Raw genomic sequence first — 23791 nt, 5'->3', positions numbered from 1 at the left:
ATTATATTCTAGCTTGATTTATTCTTGAAGCCTAATGGGTTTTATATATAGTCTATATAGTATATAGTAAGGAGATTCAGCACTTTATTGTTTTCTATTAAAATAAATTTAAAATGAAGCAGCTATAATCCCATTTTTCCCCCCTCAGAGTTCAAGATACGGCAGTTCTCCTGTGCATGATGAAAGTGTAAGTTGAAAAAAGAGTAATGGACGATGATATAAAACAAATTGGCATTGGACAGTTTGTCTCTAGTTTGATTTATTGATTTATACATGTTATCTATAAATGCACTGAAGAGGGATCGTTAGATAAAATAGTAATATCTTTAAATCATAAGATATTAATTTATAACAAACTGCCCAGAGTCCCCTTAACAAGGCAGATGAGCAGCTTAAAAATGTAATAAATAAACAATCAAATAACTTCTAGACTATATGCATTCAGCATGGTAGGTGACAAGGTGTATAGATTTCGTATACACACAAAAGATGAAGATAAAGTTCAAATATGTTATTTTACAAGCAAGAGTTTATGCAACTTCTTATAAAACAAAGCTGCTAGCGATTCCATCTCTCAGGTTCTTATGAACTGTTGTGAAAGTTGCTCTAGATTAGAATCATTTGGTTAAACAGCATTTCTTGCCACTTGCCTTCCACAAGTTTTTTAAGAACCATTCTGAAAAACTGCAGTGTGGATTGAGCTGCAACAAAGATATGCGGTTAAACAGATATGCCAAACTTCATCACAAACTGAGGTTTTCCAGTGCATGTCTAAGAACTCATAAACCATAGGTGTATAAAATTTGACTTACATGCTATTTTTAAATAACTTTGGGCTATGGAAATCATAGAATGGTATTGCTAACTGTCTCTTTGCTTTCTGTACATCAGAAAACAAAGATGGTAAAGCTAAACAAATCTCATTTTGGTCTGAAATAGTCATTTTATTTGAGATCAGCAAGTAAATTTTGTAAACAGTGAGGACATTTTTGCCCAAGAAATGTCAAAACAATTATTCCTTTTTCTTTTTAAATTATACTGTCAAGATGAAGTCTGGCCATAATTTACAGAGAAATTCTTTTTAAATATGGCTTCGGTATCACATGTATTTGGTAAATTCCTAATAAAATTTCAAAATCACTGAAAGATGAAAGCCAATGAGTTACTGTTGTTTTTATTTTTAGTTTGTAGAACTACAGTAGTTACATTATTAATGTTTATGATAATCAAGTTTCCAATAAATAAAATCATTACTACGTCATTTATTAATCTTTGATTATATTAAGCACAAATTAGCATTCATGTAGCCCTAAACTCAAGCAGTTTCTTGTATCCATAAATCTGACTGTCAGAATTCTGTTGGAAATCTCTTAATTAAATTGGATGAAACAATCTTTCTCATGAAATTATCAATTATCTTTCAATATTTATGAAATATTTGAGTAAAATGTCTTACCTGTAATCTCCTTTCTGCTTTGTCTTTCAGTCACCAAGGACACTATCTCCAACTCCGTCTGCAGAGGTAAGTTTGATGAATATGTGCTGTATATGACCAATCAAACTTTCTGTAACTTCGTTAAATTGACTGCTGTATGATGGTGAGATAACAGTTTTTGTAAAAGAAAAGTAGTAGACGAAGCCCTCTCTCAATTCTATTTGTGATTGTCCTGTTAACAGTCCTTCCATCACAAAGAATGTTTCCTTATTTATGATCTGGTATGATACAAGTAGAGAAGCATTTTTGGAATAACATACTGTACCTGCTAAGCATGAGTGGAAGATACAGCATGAGTAGGAGCTTTATCAGATCATCTGCTATAACACATACAATATTTTCTTCAGGGTTATCAGGATTTTCGAGATCGAATGATACACCGGTCAACCAGTCAGGGTTCCATTGGTTCCCCTGTATACAGTCGTCATAGCTACACTCCCACCATGTCACGTTCACCACAGCATTTCCACAGACCTGGTAAGGATAATGCAATCATAGAACCAAATTTAAGAAACGATCATTATTTATCTTTTGGAATTACTAGGAAAGGGATCTACTTCTTTCAATTGCAAAGCTATTTATTCATTATAAATCTGTGTTTCCTTTTCCTTCTCACTCTTGGTTAAGTGGATCTTTAGTTATTGTAGGAGAATAGGAATATTAGCTAATTAGAAATTAAATAGTTTCCTAAAATGGATTTATATTATTTGGGTCAATAATTAATGAAGAGGACATAGGAAATTAAATTTCTCTAGTTTCTTTCACCAACAGCATTTTGAATTTTAGGTTATGGGCATTTTTAATAAAGTCAGAGTTTCTGATTTTTTAAAATATTCCTTAACATAACTTCTCATTGTTTGATCATGAAAATGTAAAACTATTCCATTTTTTAAAAGTCTTTATTAAACTCTAGAGGAAGGAAGTTACAGTATTGTATTTTTTAAAAAAGAGGAAAGAAATATTTTTTTTAAAAAAAAGTTGTCAGGGGAAGCAGTTTCACAGCTGAAATGTCAGATATGCATACAGAAGTAAAGCAATCCATGAGTCAAACTCAGTTTCTGGTGATCTTGGTAATGTTATGAGAGTTGCCTATCTTTGCCTTTTTCTGTGATATTTTTTTCAACTACTCAATTTAGTAAACAAGACTACTTAAACAATCCCGCATCCAAGTATTATTAGAGTCAATTTAGTTTAGATTTCACGACCTGCCAAAGTCATATATCTACTGTCACCGTGATTCAACTAGTTCTCTTCTGTTACACCTGGGCTTTTCTTTTAGAAATATTCTGCATCAATATTAATTTTGCAATTTGTTAATATACAGTATGTTAATATTAAATAACCATTTGAAATTTTACTTTATCTTTAAAACTAACATAACAATATAAAGTTAATACTTTTTGAGAGATTTTAAAATTGTGATGATATTATAGGAAGTCAATTGGCACCATGAACAATTTTACACCCTCAGATTTTATTATTTTTCCAGATATTATCTTTGGTGAAGAAAAATAAATTCAGATTTCAGTAGAAAGAAAGCTTGTCTTTAAGAATGCCCGCCTACCTAAAATACCTATATTCATGCTTTTGTAAGCCTCTGAACTCTACAGTTTCATTCTGATTTATTTCCTGAAAGTTTTCTTCTGGTAAACCAAGTAAAAAGTTATAGTGATTAGAACTTATATTTTATTTTTTAATATGATTCTTCTTTAGTGATTATATTATATTAACATTTTCATTAGAAGAACATTTTGTTATTGTTGAAATTATTTGTTTGATATGTATGGCCACATATTTGCCAAGCAACTATAGCTTTTCTTCTATTAGCACAACCTATAACAAACAACGTAAGCTTTCATTTGTAATTATTTGGTCTAATTCTTCCTCAGATAATTGTTCCTTGGAAAATAAGTTAAAAAAGAGAGTTGCATGAATGCCAATTCTGCCTCGTTTGTTTGTATATAAGGAAATATGGATTTAAGTTGAAGCGAAGGTATATTCAATGTAAATCTGATTTTTCCACGTTTCTTCCTATGAATTTTTCCTGCAGTAAGAAACCTCTTTCATTTCCTTTGTGTAGTCTTCAGATTCCTACTTATGAGAGCTTGTCCCTGTGTTTCCCTCAGCCTCTAGCCACTTTTCCTGCTTCTGTCTTATTTGGTCTTCTCTTTTCTTTGTTTCTGCTTTGTCCTGCTTCATGAATCCTTGCTGCCGCAGAGCTGTTGTCTAACGGTGTGCAGCGGTTAGCCCTCCTACGCACTAATAACCCAATCTCTACACACAATGATTCCCGCCCCTACTCCCCTTTCCGACACCACTTCATTCCCTATGTCAAAGGTAAGAAGACAGGCCATTCAAGCTAGTGTCCAAATGACTGGAGATTTATTAGCATTCTAGGGAAGCTAATAAACCACATCTCCATAAGATGGCTGTCCACTCTGTGGTCCTAGCATGCTCAGATTTTTGTCATAAAGATTATGCTAGACCTGGCATATCTTCTTTTCTTTGAGAAAGTATGTCCTTTCTAAGGGTCCTCCATAAATGAAGTGGTTAAGATTTCTTAAGAAAATGTGACTGCTTGAGAACTGAGATATTTATCATTTTTTTGAGATTAATTTGGAAACTATTGTAGAAAATTCATCTCTGTTTTCAAACACACTGATATGATCCACATTTTCCTAATCTTAAAGTCCCAGACCACATACTAGTTATGCATGAATTTAATGGGTATCTTGCATATATACCAGCTTCCAATATAGATTTACATAGATATATATGTATGCATATATGTAAGAACAGTTTCCTGTTAAGTCTCCAAAAATGTTATTTCAAATTTTTGGGATGAATGCTATGTTTAAATGTGTCCTTTCATCCCATACACTTGCCATATCAATAGTGGAGCATGCTTATATTGCAAATTTTAATCTCTAATGTAGAAAGATGCTTACATTGTGTCCACAACAATTGTCAATGATTCTCTAGCATTTCAGAAAAGAGGGGATTTTTTTAGCTGTACTTGCAAGTTTCACAAGGAAATCTGTGAACTTGTTTATGGAAAATATGTATTCTAACACAAAACCATGGCCTTTCGTACAGTGATGTGTAGGTCAGTTGACACAACATTTCATCATCTAAGACTGATATATTTTAACTTAACACCTACATTTTGAGAATTCTTTGATTCTTTTCCAATTGTTTGCTCCATCCACCACTTTGAGCTTCCTAAACCTAGTTTCCCTTAATAACTGTTACATCACCTAGTCCCTGTATTCAGCATTACTTTCTCAGGAATGGTTAAACAGTAGAATTGGCTTAATTAATAAAAACGAAACAAGTTTTAAATGCAGGCCTAATCATGCATGCTTAACCTTCCAAAAGCAAATGAAGCAATAAATATGTCAGTATACATGGATCTCAATCTCCTAATTATGCTAATATAAAATACAATTGCAACATTCTCACTTTGTTTCACTCATGAGGTCCCTTAAAAACAGAGGCACAGCTCATGTTTGCATGCACTTGATGCATAAATTCTACTTTTACATTTCCATGTTTATTTCATGCTTTTTAAGGCATTCTTCTGTCATGGCAAAGCTTCAAGATCAACTCATAATTACCATTTTCTGAAAAGTAAATCTATCTGAAAGACTGAATTTGTCATTTGGGTTGATATTTCAAATTCAGGGTATGGGGAGGAAAATATATGCATCCAAGTGAATTAAGTGGAATTAAATTGGGAGTATTTCATCAGTGAAAGATCTCCATTAGTGGAACATACTTTCTAAAACTATTCATGTATTTTGGAAGATTACTCCCTTCCCAATTCACTGATGTAAAAAATCTGCTGGAAAATTATTGACTGTATTATGTACAAGGGCAATTCGGACATTAGCAGATACAGAACTTTTATTATACACATTAGAAAAATACAGCATTACATTACTCTTTGACATAATCGTCATTCAAATTGAGGCACTTCTCATAACGTCTTACAAGATTTGAAATTCCTTAGTAGTAGTAGCTCGGCACCAAATCTGGGCTATGGGGGGTGGTGGTCAAAAACATCCCAACAGAACTGCTTCAAAAATTCTTGGGTGCATCTAGTGGTGTGCAGGCGAGCATAATTGTGAACCAACACCATACTGGAAGTCAGCATGCCTCAAAGCTTGTTATGGATGGCTCATCTGAGTTTTCGTAACGTTTCACAGTAGACTTCTGAATTGATGGTCGAACCACGCTCCATGAACTTCACTAGCAGTACTCCTTTGGCATCTTCATTTCCTTTGGCGGGATTTTCTATGGCACCATTTCCAGTGTGGTGTTAGTTCATGTTAATGCTCGCCTGCACATCTCTAGATGCACCCAAGAACTTTTGAAACAAGAACTATTGGAATGTTTTTGATCACCCCCTCCCCCATAGACCAGATTTGGCGCCAAGTGACTACTAAGGAATTTTCAAAGAGGCAAGTGCCTCAATTTGAATGGCGATTATGTCAAAAAGTAATGTAATGTTGTAGTTTTCTAATATATATAATAAAAGTTCTGCAAGTGTCTGTCATTGATAACCAAATGGAGGTTTATTTCTGAATTGCTCTCGTATGTCATAGTTACTTCAAAGAATTGTGAGAATGTGTATGAACATCAGTGACTGTTACTTTCTTTTCATTTCTGGCAGCTTCAACTTGGACTGCTTGGAAATTTGCTTCTGCGCATTGTTAATAGTGATGGTTAGGAACCTAGCATTAATTTTGCAATTATGCTAAGTAGTTTCATAATAGTTATATAGCATATCTCAAAATATAAGGAGTTTTTTCTCCTAGGAATTCTTTTCAACCAGCTCAACCAGTTTCAAATTAGGAACACTAACCGCTGAATTGATCCCAAAAAACATAGGATCCATGATTTCCCTGCAGGTCATGATGTTATAACAGAAAATATTGTTACTACTTAATTACTAAACATTTAATGATACTTTGTTTCTCTTGTTTTAGAAGTTCTGCTTTGGACCTTCTGTTTTCATTTACTGCTTTTCGTGTTAGCTTAACTCTTCATTTGCATCTTACTCTACATATTTTAAATTGAAGTACAATATTCCAAAACATGCAGTGTGCTGTTCTAATTAAGGAAATAATTGTGTGCTTCCTGGACAGATCATAATAGTGGTGATGTATATTAGAATCTATTCTTGAATCAATAGTGTGTCATTTACATTATGAACTTGAAACCAAGATTATTTTAGCATAGCTGCGGGACATATCACAGGTGTAATATTTAGATGATGTAGTTTTTCTACGTGTATTTAAAGAATGAGAAATATTAGTCCCCTACCCCATCAAACTCAACCTTTTGTAGAAGAATAATATCTTGAAGGAAACCAAATATATCAAATAAGTCCAAGCTTCATGATTTCTAACCTTAGGAAATTCATATGCACTTGAGATGCCTGCACCATCCTGGAGGGTTTTGTTTTTAGTGCTGTAGACAAGAATGCAGTAAAGATGTAAATGGGAAGAGTTTGGCAGGCACATCAAGAGAATTATTTAATGCAATTGTGATTCTCACAAGCCATGCTTCAGAGTCAAGTCAAAGCAAGTGCTGGCTGGTGGTCATCAAGAACTGGAACAACTTCTTTTTCTCTAGGTAAATATAAGAGCAAAAGAAACTAATTCTGAAATATTTGCTAAACATGAAGAACTGAAAGAGTTTGTGGCTTCCATGTTAGCAACTTGTGCATTACACCCAAAAGACCTTACAATACACAATTGAGCTGATCTTAATTTTAATTTTTAATACAAATACTTATATTCTACCATTCAATGCTTGACAGCATTAAAAGCAACATACCAACAGTGGAAACAAATGGCTAAGTCAAGTTTTTGTCTATTAACTTGAATATTACAAATTAAAGTTATATTTATCATTTATCCACAGCTCAGTTTTTAAGCTAGTTGGTAATGAGAGGGTATCAGGAAAATCTAAAGAGGTACTCAAGCTTCCGTTTTATTTCTGTTGTTTATTTCTGTTGTTTAACATTGTTAGTCACCTAGAGTTATTAACTTGAGATGGGCAGCCACATAAAGTGAATGAATAAACAAACAAACAAACAAATCAAATATTAGATTTTTTTACATGCAGATTTTTTTAAAAAAAATCGCATAAGCAAGTGAACAGAGACAGAATACTCCATGAGTATATTCTATGAATATGGGTCAACAGTGGAGTTCCCCAGGTGTATGGGGGGGGGGGGACTTCAACTTGCCTTCTCTGGGTTTGAAGTAATACAAGAGTTCTTGATGACTACGATAATCATGAACCTGGTCCAACTTGTTGATGGTTCTATTCATGCAGGGAGTTACACATTAGATTTGGTGTTTGCCTCAGGGCAGGGGCATTATGATCTGGATTTGGGAGACATTAAAATCATTCCCTTGCCAAGTACAGATCACTCTAATCCTAGAATTCTCCATAGCTGCCCTACCACCACAGGGGGATGGAGCCTATTCAGTTGGCTCACCCCAGTGCCTGATGGACCCAGTATGAGCTTGGGATTTTTCAAGAAATTCTGACACATGTCTTGGCAGAGGCCCTGGTTGCAGCTTGGAATGAGCAGGTAACAAGACCTTGGATTTAATTGTAGCTATGTGGATGTCTGTGGATGTGAATTTGATATGACAACATAGTTTACTGAGTAGCTCCAAAAAATAAAGCAACATAAGAGATGCCTAGAGGGCTGCTGGAGGAAGATAGAGGCTAAGCACAGGTGAGATCCTGTATTAGGACTTACCTTGTGGCAATAAGGTTAACAAAGTATATCTTCATCCTTATTGCCTCTGCAGATAACTGCTGAGCAGTTCTGTTTCAGGTGACCAAGTCCTCCTGGGTAAGGAAGAACTGTGGGAGTCCCTGCAGTGCTGCTGTGAAAAATATTCTTGGCAACTATCAGACAAAGTTGCTCATCTTCACTGTGAGTTGGATTTTGGTAGGGAAATCCTTTGAAAGTGACCGAGACACTTTGTATGCCTTGTGATCTGGGAAGAGTTTGAGCCAGTTGAATCTGAGGAAGTGGACAGAGGTCTTGTGGCTATGAGCTTGGTTCCCTGTGTTCTTGACCAATGCCCCTCGTGATTGATTAAGGCCTCCTAGGAGCTGACATGCAATTGGGTTCAAGCAGTGGTTAATGCGTCTTTGTGAGAGGGAATGGTACTGCCTGCCTTAAGAGAGTGTTCGTGTGACCCCTTCTCAAGAGGGCACCCTTGAACTCAACGGTGCTAGACAATTTTCATCCAGTCTCTAACCTTCTCTTTTAGCGATGGTTTTTAAAGTGGTAGGTGGTGTGCAGGTGCAAAGGGCCCTGGATGAAACACATTATCTGAACTCATTTCTGGATTCAGGCCAGGGCACTGAAATGGCATTGGTCATACTTGTCAATAATTTTTGGAGAGCTCAGGATAAGGTGGTGCAACAAACTCCTCAGTGGCTTTCAGTACCATCAAGAATGGCAATCATCTAGGCTTTAGGGGTTGGGAATGGGATTACTGTGTTACAGTGATTCTCCTCCTTCCTTTATGTTCCAATCGGTGTTGGGATGGGGAGGAAAGGTGAAGCCCTAGGTCCTTGCATTGTGGAAGCCTTAGAGCTCAAGTCTTTTGTCTTTTTTCTTTAATATGAAACTGCTGGGGGAGATCATTTGCTCTTCTGGTATTGGCCAAGTGTCTGCAGACTGTAACAGTCTGGTTGAGAAGAAGCCAGCTTCAACTCAAACCTGGCAAGAGGGAGCAGCTCTGGGTTTTCAGCTCCCCAGGTGATATTTCATCTTTGTCTTTGGTTGAGGTGGCACTTCCCTGGGCTGAGGTGTGTCCTCTTAGTCTCATGATTCTTGCTTAAGGAACAGGTTGTAACTATGGCTGGGTAGAGGAGACTTTGCACAATTGTCTAGTGCACCAATTATGTCCCTTTTTGTACTATTAGGCCTTGCTTATGCTCACTCATGACTTGGTCACTTCCTGTTTGGATTACAGCAGTATGCTCTACATGTGGCTGCTCTTTAAGTCCACCTGATCCAGAATGTGGGGGTGCATGCAGTGATGTTAGGTTTAGCCACGTTATACCCCTGTTGCATGAGCTGTACTAGCTCCCAATTTCCTTTCCCAGTGCTGGTTCTTTCTTTTAAAACCCTAAAAGATATAAGATCAGGTTAACTAAAAGACATCATCTCCCCAAGGACATCTGCCCACCCTATCAGTTTGGATAGGGTGGGCATGCTCCTAATCCCTACCCTTAAATATTGCCATTTTATGGACCTAGGAAATGTGTCTTTTTTGGGGGGGGGGAAATGTGGTAGCCTCTGCCCTATAGAACACCCTTCCCACTGAAGTTTGGCAGGCTTCCACCCTTTTAGCCTTCCTAAAAGCACCTAAGACCTGGCTTTCCCCCCAAGTCTTTGGATAGGGTGAGATTTAGAAGAAGACTTTGTGGTGGACTGCATATAAAAGTTTAACTGTGTGCCAAATTTTGATATTTGTGGTTTTAACATTTTTATTGCACACGTATGTTATTTTAGCTAGTGGTGGTGAGCTTCCCAGGGTTTGGTACAAGATGGAGAGCTATATAAATATTTTAAATAAATAAACAAATGTCTACGCAATCCTATTGCATTGCAAGCCAGAAGTTGGGGGACTTTGTTATTTGCAGTGATCTTTCTTAAGAGAAGGAACTCTTTCATGTAGCTGCATGAAATCTAAACATGCTTGGAGTCAAAGAAGATATTACTTGTTCATCATTTTGTACCTATACTTTGGAAATGGATAAGTGCACCACTAGAATCAGCCATGCAGTTGATAGGAGAGAAAAGCTAGTTACGTGTTTTCTTCCCAAAGCTTTAGAAGCTGCTACTTAAACACTTCGTCATTGTTGTTTCTTTTTAGAGCTGACCTTACCATTTGGCAGAGTAAGAATCTATCCCAAGATTTGATTTGGCTGCCTTAAGCAGGGTAACACTTATATAGCCATAGATGTAGATACATGATACTGATATTTCCAGCAAAATGAAGGCATCTCTTATCATTATCTATGTCCCTGTAATAAAAACTATTTTCCGCTTTAAGTACTGTTCGTATATGTCCTGCCTTGACGGGGGATAGACCAGAAAGATTCAAAGCATTTACTCTTCTGTCTCAGGCAAGAAAATGTTTGGGCCAGCCTTGCTTCCCCGGAAGCTTATCTGGAAATGATTCTCCAGTTGAACAAAATGTATCTCCAATGAGGAGTAATGTGGTTTAAATTAATAAGGAATGAACAACTGCACCAGACATTAACTGGAATAACTTGTAGCCTCTTTGCTCATTTTTCATGTGTGATTATTTTAAGTACGGGAGCTTCTTTTGCATGAGAATTAACTTGGACACCAACTTGATTTGCATTTTGTCTAGCAATAATTTTGCCAAATGTTGTTACTTGTATACTGAAGCATTTAAATCCAGTAATTCCATTTGTCTTTTTCTATTCCTTTTCACATCTCATCTGTGTAATTTAAATGCATGGTATCTTTATGCATGCTATTGGTATGAGTGAGTGAGTGAGTGAGTGAGTGAGTGAGTGAGTGAGTGAGTGAGCGAATGAATAATATAATGCAAGCTGCCAAATTTCAGCCTAAAACGAATGACTTCTTTAATATATAATAGCAGTGCCTTACAATACTAGCCACATTTCTTAACTCTCCTGTATATAGTTTGTTTTTCCTTCTCTGATTTTCCCTTTGCCATTGACTTTTGGTTGGGTTTTTACTTATGCCTGCCTCTTTACTGCTCTCTTTGTTTTGTTTGTTTGTTTGTTTTTCCATTCTCCTCATTGGAGGCAATGAGCCGTCCAGCGGTCGGAATTCCCCGGCCCCTTATCGGCCCGACAGTCGCCCTCTAACACCAACTTACGCTCAGGCCCCTAAACATTTCCATGTTCCAGGTAGGAGTGGCATTGTGTGTCTTGGTGTCTTGTCCGAGTGTAGACTGTAGTAGCCTTTGTAACTCTTTGTTTTTGTCTCCATCACTGCATGCTGTTTAGTTATTTTGAACTTGGGATATACCCTAAACTGGTTTGAAATCCAGACTTGTTTCTTTAATTTGGGAACAATTAGAAAATGCTGGATATGGGGAGATTTTTAGTTATAAAATTAATATTTCTCCAAATTATAACAGAGCAAACAGCCATACATAGTGGTTTAGTTTAGCTGCAAAGCCCAATTTTTTTTTCTTGTTTGTCTCAGAGTTATACTATGTTGCTATTGGCTAGTATTTTTAACAAAGGACAAGATACAAGATGCAGTCCTAAGCATACTTGAAAGAAATTAAACATTATCAGCTTTTCTTATAAATTTTCAAAAGTAAAAAGGAAACTAAGAATAATAAAAGGAAGAATTTACATGAACACCATCTCAATAATAACATTAATTATTCAGTTAGTCTTATCTATGTACATATCATTTGCAATTGATTGGTTTACATGATCTTAGAAAAAATAGAAAATTAACAATACATACTGGTATAAAGAGACAAAACATCAAAATAGGCCTCTGCTGAAAATCCCACAGCAACAGAATGTTTATCAGTATCAATGTCAAAATGGAGGTAAGTTCTTCATACCTTTATATCTTTGTATACTTGAAAAAGAAGGGGTATCCTTCATTCTTATGGGGGTTTTTTGTTATCATTGGTAAGTGCAATATCCATTTTATTTGTCTTCTGGTCAGTAACCACACAATTAGTGCATAGTTTAAAAAGAACGGGAGTCTTCCAATTAAAAACCCTCAAATTAATAGCTAGATACCTTTTTGTAAAAGGGAGCTACTGTAGTGCCCAGGCACACCCTGTGACTCAGTGGGGCAGTTGATCACCTCCTCTCCACAAGAATTAAGACTTTCTGTGGTTTGTCAGTCACTTTCAATCAATATAGATGTGACACGGAGAGGCCAAGATATCCTTCCATTTAATTTTGATATGTTGATATTCTAGATTTTCTCTGTACCTTTGCATACTTAATTTAGTGTAACCTATTAACTATTTATAAATAATACTGTAGGCATATTATTTAAATGTCAGATAGCTAACAGAGATTTCTGAAGTACTTAAAACTGTAGGACTACCTTCTTGATCAGCATATTGCATTTCTCATTATTCCAAGAATCCCTAAGAAACAAACTGGCAGGCTGACACAATTATGGAGCACCCATGGAACATGGCAGCAGTGATCAGTTCTCCAGCATGATTAAGAAGAATCCACCAATGGGTTATCTTAGTCCTACTGCCCAATCAGACCAAGTTGTCAAGTTGTCACGCCTCCTCATTATCTGGGGACCTCCCAGTTTTCTTCTTGGTCTTTGCCCATTACAGACGTGATTTCTTGACTCTCTCTATGTTGGAGCAGGTCTGATAGAAAATTTACTCATTGGTGGATTCTTTAAAAGAGTTTAGCAGCTTAGTTGAGAGTTTTGTTTTCCCCTCTGTAAGGATTTGCTGCATTCCCCTCTTCAGGGTTAGGTTAAAACTTTCTAAGGAAAGGGGGGGTGGGTTTTTCACTTCCCCAGATTCAGTATCCTGCTGAATCAGCAAACAAACCTCACCCTACACAGTGGGGGGGGGGAGGTTTAATCTATACGCATTTCAAAGGTGTTGTTAAAAAAAAAGATCTCAGTTTCACGTGCGCGGTTCCTTGTTGCTTTTCAGTTTTGCAGCCTTGTGGCTTCTCCCTAGCCGGGCTCGGCTAGGGACTCTTAGCAGCAGCCATTTGAATTTCAAAAGGCCTAATCTCACTTCTAAACACCTTTTTACTGCTGCAACAAAGGAAAGCCCAACATGGCCTTAACAATCACCTAAAGCCACTGTGGAAGCATTAGGAGCCTCGTGGGGCAGCAGTAAAGCTTTTTGCACCTAACGGCTGTTAGGCACAAACCCCTGCTTCTCGGGCCAAAGCAGATTCCAATTAGCCTCATTTGTGGCAGTCACTGGCCCCTTGCAGTACAGCATTAATCCCTCACACACACCCCTTCTTTACCCCCCTCCCTCCTGGTATTCCCTCCAAGGGAACGTTCACAGAGCCTGCCATTTGGAGGCTCATTCCCCCTGGCAGTCACCATTTTGAATTAAAAATAATAATAATAATAAAATAATAAATAAATAAATAAATAAATAAATCTAAATTGAATGCAATAACGGGGGTGAACTACAAATGTTAATTGTATTAAACTAGATTGATTAACAAAATTGCTGGCTCCTTCATCTGAGTCTCAGTTTCAGCCATATCCTGATCCATGCACCTGTGAGCAAGAGTGTGGTACCAATAGCAGCTCTGGTTCTTCAGCCTGGTCGCCATATTGCCTGTCTGCCCTTCTGCATCTGGTGGCTGTTCCACCATCCTGACCATCGCCACTACTGTGGGACACGTGTGATTCTTCTCCACCCAATCCACGTAGGTCAGTCCCCCGAGGGGGCCTCTGACGTCCCTTGCAGAACGAATCAGGCCAAAGGCAACCTTGGGTTGATTTCGATGGAAATGGCAGACCCTTCTGAGCCACGTTCCTTGGATATGGACGTCATTCCTGCCTCAACTGAGCTGACACCCGAGCCTCCATCAGGTAAGGCGAGATCCAAGTCTAAGCACGGCAGGAAAGCTGGCACGGCGAGCGACAAACTGGCTGAATGCACCCACAGAGCTCTGGAGAAGCAATTCTCCCGGGCTCAACGCTTGTCTGCTGAAGGAGGTCTCACTTTGCCAACCTCCATACCACCGGACAGGGGAGAGCCTCAACCATCCACATCCAGAGTATGGTCGCCGGAGACGGGGTATCAACAGGTCCCAACTCGGACTCTTGGTCAGGTAGGCCCACCCGTGTTTGGGGAGAACTTTGCCTTGCCAGGTTCATCTGCAGCACCCACTGCTGCCAGCACACCACCTGCTGTGGGGTTAAGGCTTCCGCTAGAGCAGTCCGTCTCCGACCAGCTCCAAATGTGGATATTACAGGCAGTGTGCCAAGCTATGGCATCAGCGAGTCATCAACAAGCCCCTCCGTTCCAGGACCATCCTCTTCTTCAGCACCAACAACTGCCGTGAGGCCTCCACTGGATCAGTCAGGTATGGTCTCTCCCTCCCAATCCCCTGATTCGGACCCGGATGTTTCAGATTACGGGGGAGGCAAGGATGGTTGGTTGGATTGCGAGGAACCATCTTACGAATCCCAACCCATGGCAGAGCTTTTTAATGCTTCGCTATTTCCGGCTTTGTTACACAGAGCATGCAAGGCAAGTAAGCTTTCCCCTCAGTCGGTACCAACCCCTCAGCCTTCCTCCGATCAGGAAACCAATCCTTTGTTTGCTGTGCCTGTAGACACGCACCTCCATATCCCTTGTCCACAGCTGTTCTTCCAAAATGTGCAGGATCAGTGGGAATCACCAGCAGCCCAGCCATCTCAAAGCGCATCTGAGCGCAAAATGGTAGACATGCCTAAGGCATTCGGAGACCTACTAGAGGTTCCAAAAGTGGATGAATCGCTGGCACCGCTTTTCTCCACTGCCAGCCTTCCAGCTGATGTATCCGATGCCCTTAAGGCAGAGGATAAAAAATCTGAAATGGCCTTATGCAAAGCGCACTTGGCATCTGCCTGGGCTGTGAAGGCAGCGATGGCCACTTCCTTCTTTGCAAGAATCTCTATCACCTGGCTGCGTCAGCTGCAGGATAGAATCCAACTTGAGGAAACTAGAATGCATCAGGATCTAACAAAAATACTTGCCACATCCGAATATATGGCCGATGCCTCTCTGTATTCAGCCAAACATTCAGCCCGAGCTATGGCTTCCAACGTGGTAGCTAGAAGACTCCTGTGGTTAAAAAATTGGAGGGCCGAAAGTAAGCATAAGTGGCGCGCAGCCACAGCCCCTTTCAAAGGTGGCAAATTATTTGGGGATGCACTAACACCGTACTTAGTTGAAATAAACAGAAGCAAAAGGTGATCTCCCACGTGGCAAAGAGTTCCACAAGACGGTTCACCCCTTACAGTCGCCGGTAGCTCTTTCGAGCAGGGACAGCAACAGAGTCGGCACAACCGTACCGACCGGTCGCTCCCAAACAGGAGCGTTCACTGGACAGGACAGGTTATAGAGACAGGTCCAGGTACCAGCCACAACCCAAAAATTCCTTTCGTGGCCGAGGGGGTTGGTCCTTCCGCCGAGGCAAATGACTCTGAGGGAAATCCCCCCATTGGCGGCAGGCTCACTCACTTTACTCGCCAGTGGGAAAACACGACCACAGACTCCTGGGTGTTGCGTACCATAAGGGAAGGCCTGTCCCTGGAGTTCAAATCCATTCCTTTCAATCATTTTGTGTCTTGCCCAGCCATGAGAAACCCAGTAAAGAGGGGACTCATGGAGGACGCTATACAGCATCTTCTAGCCATCAAGGCGATAGAGGAAGTTCCCCCAAGCCAGGCAGGGCAGGGATATTACTCAATCCTGTTTGTAGTCCCAAAGTCTTCGGGGGGATGGAGGGCAATCCTCGATCTCAAGGGATTGAATCTTCACCTTCATTACAAACGGTTCAAAATGCAAACATTGCACTCCATCCTAACCAGTATCAGGCGGGGAGATTTATTAACATCCATAGATCTGAAGGAGACATACCTCCACATCCCTATTCTCCCAGCTCATCGCAGGTACTTAAGATTCTGCTATCTCAACCGCCATTTTCAGTACAGAGCCCTTCCTTTCAGCCTCTCTTCAGCCCCCAGGGTCTTCACCAAAATCCTGGCAGTGTTGGCGGCTCACTTGCGGCTGGTCCCAGTCAGGGTCCAATGCTACCTGGACGATATCCTGATCCAGTCCCTGTCAGTCTCAGCCGCCCATTCGGATTTGACCCTCACTATACAGACTCTTCAGGCCCATGGCTTCCTGATCAACTTCAAAAAGAGCCAGATGAATCCATCTACCCGTCTGCTTCACCTGGAAGCAGTAATAGACATGGAATCATGTCATGTGTACCTGTCAGAGGAGAGACGCAGGAGCATCAGGGACTTGGCTCGCAAGGTACGCAGGGACAGAACCGTGGCATTAGCCACGCTTTCTCAGCTCCTGGGCAAACAGATCTCATGTATAGCAATCGTGCCGTGGGCTCGGCTACATACCCGGGAGCTTCAGTGGTTTCTTCTCCCATACCAAAGACAGCATACGTCCAACAGACGGGTTCGGGTTCCCCGTCAAGTATGGGTTTCCCTTGGCTGGTGGACTTCATCGGCCGTCAGCAAAGGGACCCTGTTCAAAGAACCCAACCGCCTTCAGGTGACCACGGACGCCAGTCTCTTCGGCTGGGGTGCTCACCTCCAATCCCGGATAGCTCAGAGTCGGTGGTCGCAAGCAGATCTCAAACACAACATAAATTGGTTGGAGCTCAGAGCGATTTATCTAGCTCTTCAAAAATTCCACACAAAAGTCAGGGGCCAGCATGTACTGATTCAAACAGACAATGTGGCTGCAAAGGCCCACGTGAACCGGCAGGGGGCACACGGTCGAAATCCCTCATGACAGAAGCCCGAGCATTGGGCACCTGGGCAGAGAAACACCTGCTCTCCATCAGAGCCGAACACATTTCAGGGGAGGCAAATCGACAGGCAGATTTCCTCAGCAGGTCGACAATAGATCATTCGGAGTGGATGCTTCATCCAGATATCTTCAGGGAGATATCAGCCAAATTCGGCAGTTCGATTATGGACCTGTTTGCCACCCCGGAGAACGCTCAGCTTCCCAGATTCTCGGGGAGCAGAGGGAACGGATGCGCTTCGCAGCAGATGGCCACATGGCCTATTGTATGCCTTCCCCCCCCCATTGCCTCTACTTCCTGCAGCAATCAGGAAGTTCCTGGAGGAACAAGCGGAGGTGATCTTCATCGCCCCTTACTGGCCCAGGAGACCATGGTTCGCGGATCTGGTGAGTCTTTCATTTTCAGCTCCATGGAGGATTCCCGACAGCCAAATAAGGCTGATACAGGGAGATCTACAACATCCAGATCCACAATGGCTTCAACTGACCGCCTGGCACTTGAACGCCGCGCCCTAACCAGGGAATCTTACTCAGCGGAGGTGATTGCTATGATACAGGCGGCCAGGAGACCGGCAACGAACCGGCTTTATGACCATACGTGGAAGCATTTCGGTCAATGGTGTGATAAGAAACACGTAAGTCTATCACAAGTGACAATTCCCAGAGTCCTGGAATATTTAACGGAGGGCGTCAACAAGGGGTTGGCACCCAACACTTTGCGCAGACAGTTAGCAGCCCTGTCCTCAATTTTGTCATGGGACTCCTCGAGCTCCTTATCAAGACATCCAGCCATTCGGGCTTTTCTTAAAGGGGTCTCGAATACCAGACCGCCTGTTATTCACAGGTATCCCTCCTGGAACCTACCCCAAGTGCTTCAAGCTCTAACATCTTCTCCTTTTGAACCACTCAAAATGTGCTCATTACGACATTTGTCATTCAAGGTCTCCTTTCTCATTGCCATTACCTCGGCCAGGCGCATTTCAGAGTTAGCGGCCTTGTCGGTTAGAAAAGACCTATGCACATTCCACAAGGATAGGGTAGTTCTCAGGCTTGACCATTTATTCCAAAGTTTAACACGGTTTTCCATAGGGCACAGGAGGTTATCCTCCCAAATTTTTGCCCTCACCCGTCACATGAATTGGAACAACGCTGGCACACTTTGGACGTAAGGAGGGCCTTGCGATGTTATATCAAGCGCACTAAGCCCTTCCGTAAGTCAGAAACTCTATTTGTGTCCTTTCAGCCTTCGTCTATGGGGCAAAAGGTTTCAGCTTCCACCATAGGGAGGTGGATAAGGGCCTGTATTTCAAGCGCTTATGTTTCCCTGGCCTTACCATTTCCTCCTCATGTGACGGCTCACTCTACCCGCAGTGCTGCTACAACTGCGGCGTGGGCAACACAGGCGTCCATTGAGGACATATGCAGGGCGGCGACATGGTCGTCGCCATCTCCATTCATTAGACATTACCGTTTAGACAAGTTTGCTTTGGCTGAGGCCGCCTTTGGTAGACGTATCCTACAACAAGTAGTCACACCATCTGGGGGCCCGGCCCCTACTGACTCCCACCCTTAGGGACTCGAGAAACTTTGGTACGTCCCATTGGTGGATTCTTCTTAATCATGCTGGAGAAGGAGCGTTGGCTTACCTGAACACCTTTTCTCAGCATGATGAAGAAGAATCCACGCCCTCCCTAAGTAGAAGTCAGTCAGGTCCAGGTGGGATGGTTGTTCTGTTAGTTGTCGTTACTACCTGCTTGAGAGTCATCACGTCGTACTGTTGTCAATGGCTTCACCCGTCGATGAAAACTGGGAGGTCCCCAGATAATGAGGAGGCGTGACAACTTGACAACTTTGTCTGATTGGGCAGTAGGACTAAGATAACCCATTGGTGGATTCTTCTTCATCATGCTGAGAAAAGGCGTTTAGGTAAGCCAACGCTCCTTTCCTGACATTTCCCATTTCTTTTCACCACAACTTTTGTTCCCCTCTCACTGCTGTCCCTGGGTGGGTCAGTGAAGAGAGCTATAAATCCACGGGTCACTTGACTTACTTTAGCTATATATAGACCTGATATGTAATATGTGGGGATTGTACTCCAAAAGATTATCAGATTAGCACAGAAAGATGGACTTTGTGCAATTTAAATCAATGAAATTAATTAAATATATTTAGTATTTTCCAGCCAAGGTTTCAAAGGGTCAGAAGGCTGTACCTAAAGGTCTGGGACTGCTCATGGCATGGGCCATGCCTTAAAAGGGTAGCATATCATTGTGTGGGACAGTTTTAAGATACAAATGGAATTAAGGTTTTGATTACATTTTGGATATTCCCCACTCCAATAGTTTCCTTCCCATTCTGGAGCTCTCTATCAAGAATACATGTCTCAGAAGATTGGAGTCAAAAGCCCAAATGAACCCTACAGCCAGTGATCCTACTAATACAGCCTAACTTTCAATCTTGTGTACATTTAATCTGGCTGTTACAATACTATACAACATCCATTGCTGATACTGGGAATATTTTAGAGACTTTCATATTAGAATAAAAAGTATTTTTGGGAGGAAGAAAAATATTTACTAACATATAACAGAATTTACAGAGTTGGAAGAGACCTTGGAGGTGTTCTAGTGCAACCCCTGGCTCAAGCAAGAAACCCTATACCATTTCAGACAAATGGTTGTCCAATCTCTTATTAAAAACCTCCAGTGTTGGAGCACCTACAACTTCTGGAGGCAAGTTGTTCTATTGATTATTTGTTCTGTCAGAAAATTTCTCCTTAATTCTAGGTTGCTTCTCTTCTTGGTCAGTTTCCATGCATTGCTTCTTGTCCTGCCTTCAGTGTTTTGGAAAAGAGGTTGATCTCTCTTCTTTAAGGCAGCCCCTTAGATATTATTATTTATCTAAAGTTCCTTAAATGAAAATAACTATCCATAATGTACCATTCCCTAGACACATATATTGAACATCCTTTCCCAGCATGAAGTGATCTTGTTACACATGGCAAATAGATGTGTTACAGAGCTCTATTGTCTCAAAGGATTTAGAAGAGAGAAATGTCAGTCCCTTTATAATTTTAGGGACATTTGCTGTTAAACATGTCAAATATATATTTTCTAGTGATTACTATGTGATTGTAATTTTTTCAGCAAAGTAATAGAACAACTTGCAGCAAAGCATTTAGCTTCACAATTATCCAGTGTACACTTAGGGTTCTCCAAAACTGTCTATGTGGGGTTTTGAGCCAGTAGTACTGCTTAACTCAACCTATCCTGAAGATTGTTGTGGGGGGAAATGGAAGAAACAGTGCTTTCCTAGCTCCCATAAGATCTTGTACGAAAATGAGGAATCTTATAAATAAAAGAATAAATAAGATTGTGGTGTTGCTTAGCAAAGAAAAAAGGTGTAACTTGGTAAGGAAAAATTATTTTAAAATCTCTGGAACGAACCCAGCGTTTAATGATTGCACTTTATAATAGCTGTTAACACAGTTTTTTAAATTACTATGTTTTTGATTGGCCATGTTAATTAATTTGCAACAAGCTTTCTAATGTAGGAGTGATGTACTATATAATGCATACCAATACCCGCTTTCAGTTCTCTGTAATCATAGGCATATTTAGAAATACACTCCACTGAACTCCAGTGGTGCTTATTTCTGTGTGAGTATGTATAAGAGTGATATTGAAACGGACAGAATAGCATTCTCATTTTTCTCTGGCTGTTGAGTAAACATAGATGACAGAACGTCTTAATCCAAAAATGATTTTGGTTTTAGCGCATATTTTCTAAGAATCCTCTCTTACAACAATTATTAGCATTCTTGTTTTTCTATATTTCAGCAGAATAGCTGAAATAGCCAAACTCATTTAAAAAAAAACACTCCTATTTAAAACTATTAGAATTTGGAGCTTTGAAAATACTGATTTGCCAAAAAATTATCCTGAAAAGGTGAACAACTATTTTGCAATATAAGCTGACCAAACCAAGTAACATGGCAAAAACATTTTTTGAAGTGCCATATAGTCTTGAAGAAAATAGCTCTAGTTCAAAAGGGAACTTCAGAAGCAAGTTCTGAAACTATATGTAAATTCACATCATTAATGTCTGTGGTTAGAAAACAATAGAACTTCTGTGGCCAAGTTTCCTAGTTGATATGGTGAACTATGTTCTGTGCAAATTATTTTTGTCTCCAACCAAGGCATCATCATTAATATCCCCGGAAATGTTTATCCCATTAACACCCCACTAAGAATATAAACAGAAAGGTTTACCCTTTAGGAATCCCATGTGGCCAGTCGTGTGTCAAAATTTCTTATCATGTGTCTGTGATAGTTTTCTATGTTTGTGTGAATGTGCGTTTCTTTCATAAGACACTTAGCATTTTGGTGTCATGGTTTTTCAGTTCATATGCCAAGACCTTGGTTTGGAACATCCATTCATTTTATGTTTGATTTTTTTCCCCTCTTCTATGTGTAATAATTGAAAATCTAAAATTGTTTATATTTTTCTGCTCTTTATTTTTATTTTTTTACAGATCAAGGGATCAATATTTATAGAAAACCACCTATCTACAAACAGCATGGTAAACTTTATTCTTTCTGTCTTCAAAATGGGATAATCAAATTATTGAATACTTACATGAACAATAACATTCTTCTGCACTTATTGTATTACATACAATACTAATTGATTATTTTTAAAGTTAACATAATTTTCTTTTTTCTTTTCTTTCTCTCTGTTGAGGTAAATAAAATAGATTTAAATGATGTAGGTTACATAATATGCCTCTCTGTTTTAGCTTGTCATTTGCTATAACATATGTATTCCTTATGGTTATTTCTTTACACAGGACCCCCCTTTGAGATAAAAAAATGTATGTTGGTGTTCATTTCAATACTTCAAACTGGCTTTATATTTTTTTTTAAAAAAAATATAAGAGGCTGTTTTTAAACCAGTCCCAGAAACTGAAAATGCCTGATCTCCACAATAAAATCTGCGTAGCAGGCATTAGAGTTGACCTACAATGTGACCTACATTGACAATCAATGTAGGTCACATTGATTACAATCATTTAATAAGCTTTCTAACCACAGAACAAAACTTGGTCCAACAACTTGATCTCTATATTGATCTCTTGATTTTTGTATTTCTAGAAATGATTGTGGCCAATTAATATTAAGAAGGGACAATCGCAGCCTAAACCTTAAAATATCACAGGCTAATTCAGAAGCGTTTACTACTACATTTCCTTGCTGTTGGAGTTTTTATTGTTATATTTCTAAATCAGGAAATAACATTTTTGTTTAATTTAAATTTATTTTATTTTATTGCCACCCATTTCTGAAGGTTTTGACCCCAAAGACCACATTTGTTGCCAGTTTGGAAACATATGGAACAATTTTTTTAAAAAGACATAAGAATGACTTGTTGTGGTTCTCCTTTCTGAACACTCATCTCTTAACTTCACTTAGCTAAACAGATTATCTAAGAAAACAAACTAGTTCAAACATACCTTGAACTAGTTTCAGAGCCATTCCTCTGATTTGAGTGAGTGTACACACACACACACACACAGAGAGAGAGACACACAAATACCAATTGATATTGGTACATTTTTAAAGGTTTTCAGTTCCTCTTGACATGGGAAATTATATATATATATATTTAAAAAATAGGTTCCTCCTCTTCCTCTTCCTTTTCCTTTTCTTTCTCCTTTTCCAAAGATCATGACAGATTATTCATTATGGAAAGCAGTGTGGAAGGTATCTAATAAGATGCATTAGCTTTTGAAATAAAACCATTTTTGTTTAAAAAAAACCCCTGGCATTCGAATGCATTTTGTCCCTACTGTGTCTTGCTGTGCTTGACCTAATTTAAACTATAACTAATAAGAATCTCTCTAAGTTTAAGCCAAGCACCAAGTCATCTAAACTCCCAAAAGGCAGTGTATTTGTACATATGCCAAGTATAGGAATAGCTATATACAATAGAATATGCTTATATTCTATTGTATACAGAGAGTAATTCTTTAGAAAAAAGAATACATTTTTATTAGAAAAATCACATTTAAATAGAAAACCTAAAATACCTAATCCAGCTTTATTCTAAGTAAATGAAAGAAAGATGTAGCTTTCTGACCCTCAAGGAGCCTAGAATAATATCTATTCCATTACCAGAATTGTGTGTGTGTGTGTGTGTGTGAGAGAGAGAGAGAGAGAGAGAGAATAAAAGTGAGAGTCCTGAGAATATCAGTTTAATCAGTGGTATTTAAGCCTAAAAGGGAATGATCAATATAAAGTTTCCATAAATAAATATTCCATAAAAAGATTAAAGGCAAATCAAATTCCTAGAAAAAATAAAACTTTCAGAACATAGAATATAATAAGATTTGTTTGCTTGAGCAAAAATATTGATCGTTATGTTGCATTTAAATTACAGTGTTATATTATTTTAAAATTTTAACCCTGTCATTTCACTTTTTCTTAATATTATTTTTATTTCTTTATGATTTTATTGTGTCATCTCATCTCCTATTAACTTGTGAATATTTTACCACTGAATTCATCCATTTCAATATGTAAGTATTGTTTGAAATTGTGCCTTTGTAGTGTCAAACAATGAGCCAAGGTAGCTGTTTTTTATCCATTAGAACTAGGCTGGACAGAAGCTCTATGTGCATAGCATACATGAAACCTAGAATGGAAAGAATTAAAACATGCTGGCA

At 39.3% G+C, this 23791-nt stretch overlaps 1 protein-coding gene across 30 annotated transcripts in view; it reads left to right on the top strand.

Moving 5' to 3' along the window:
• The window catches only part of ABLIM1 (actin binding LIM protein 1), a 209196-nt gene that overhangs the window by 164979 nt on the left and 20426 nt on the right, over positions 1–23791 (top strand). For 21 of the 30 annotated variants that reach the window (XM_039352749.1, XM_039352752.1, XM_039352744.1 and 18 more), the window contains 5 exons: positions 149–187; positions 1487–1522; positions 1843–1972; positions 11348–11452; positions 21602–21649. In XM_039352749.1, the coding sequence (XP_039208683.1) occupies positions 149–187; positions 1487–1522; positions 1843–1972; positions 11348–11452; positions 21602–21649 (358 nt within the window). The remainder of the gene's footprint in view (positions 1–148; positions 188–1486; positions 1523–1842; positions 1973–11347; positions 11453–21601; positions 21650–23791) is intronic. The other 9 variants (XM_039352737.1, XM_039352738.1, XM_039352740.1 and 6 more) reach the window with 1 other exon arrangement.

The sequence above is a fragment of the Crotalus tigris genome, unplaced genomic scaffold, assembly GCF_016545835.1.
Source record: "Crotalus tigris isolate CLP2741 ecotype Arizona unplaced genomic scaffold, ASM1654583v1 scf7180000018468.2839379, whole genome shotgun sequence".
NCBI lineage: Eukaryota > Metazoa > Chordata > Lepidosauria > Squamata > Viperidae > Crotalus > Crotalus tigris.
This window is presented reverse-complemented; position numbering and strand designations above follow the sequence as displayed.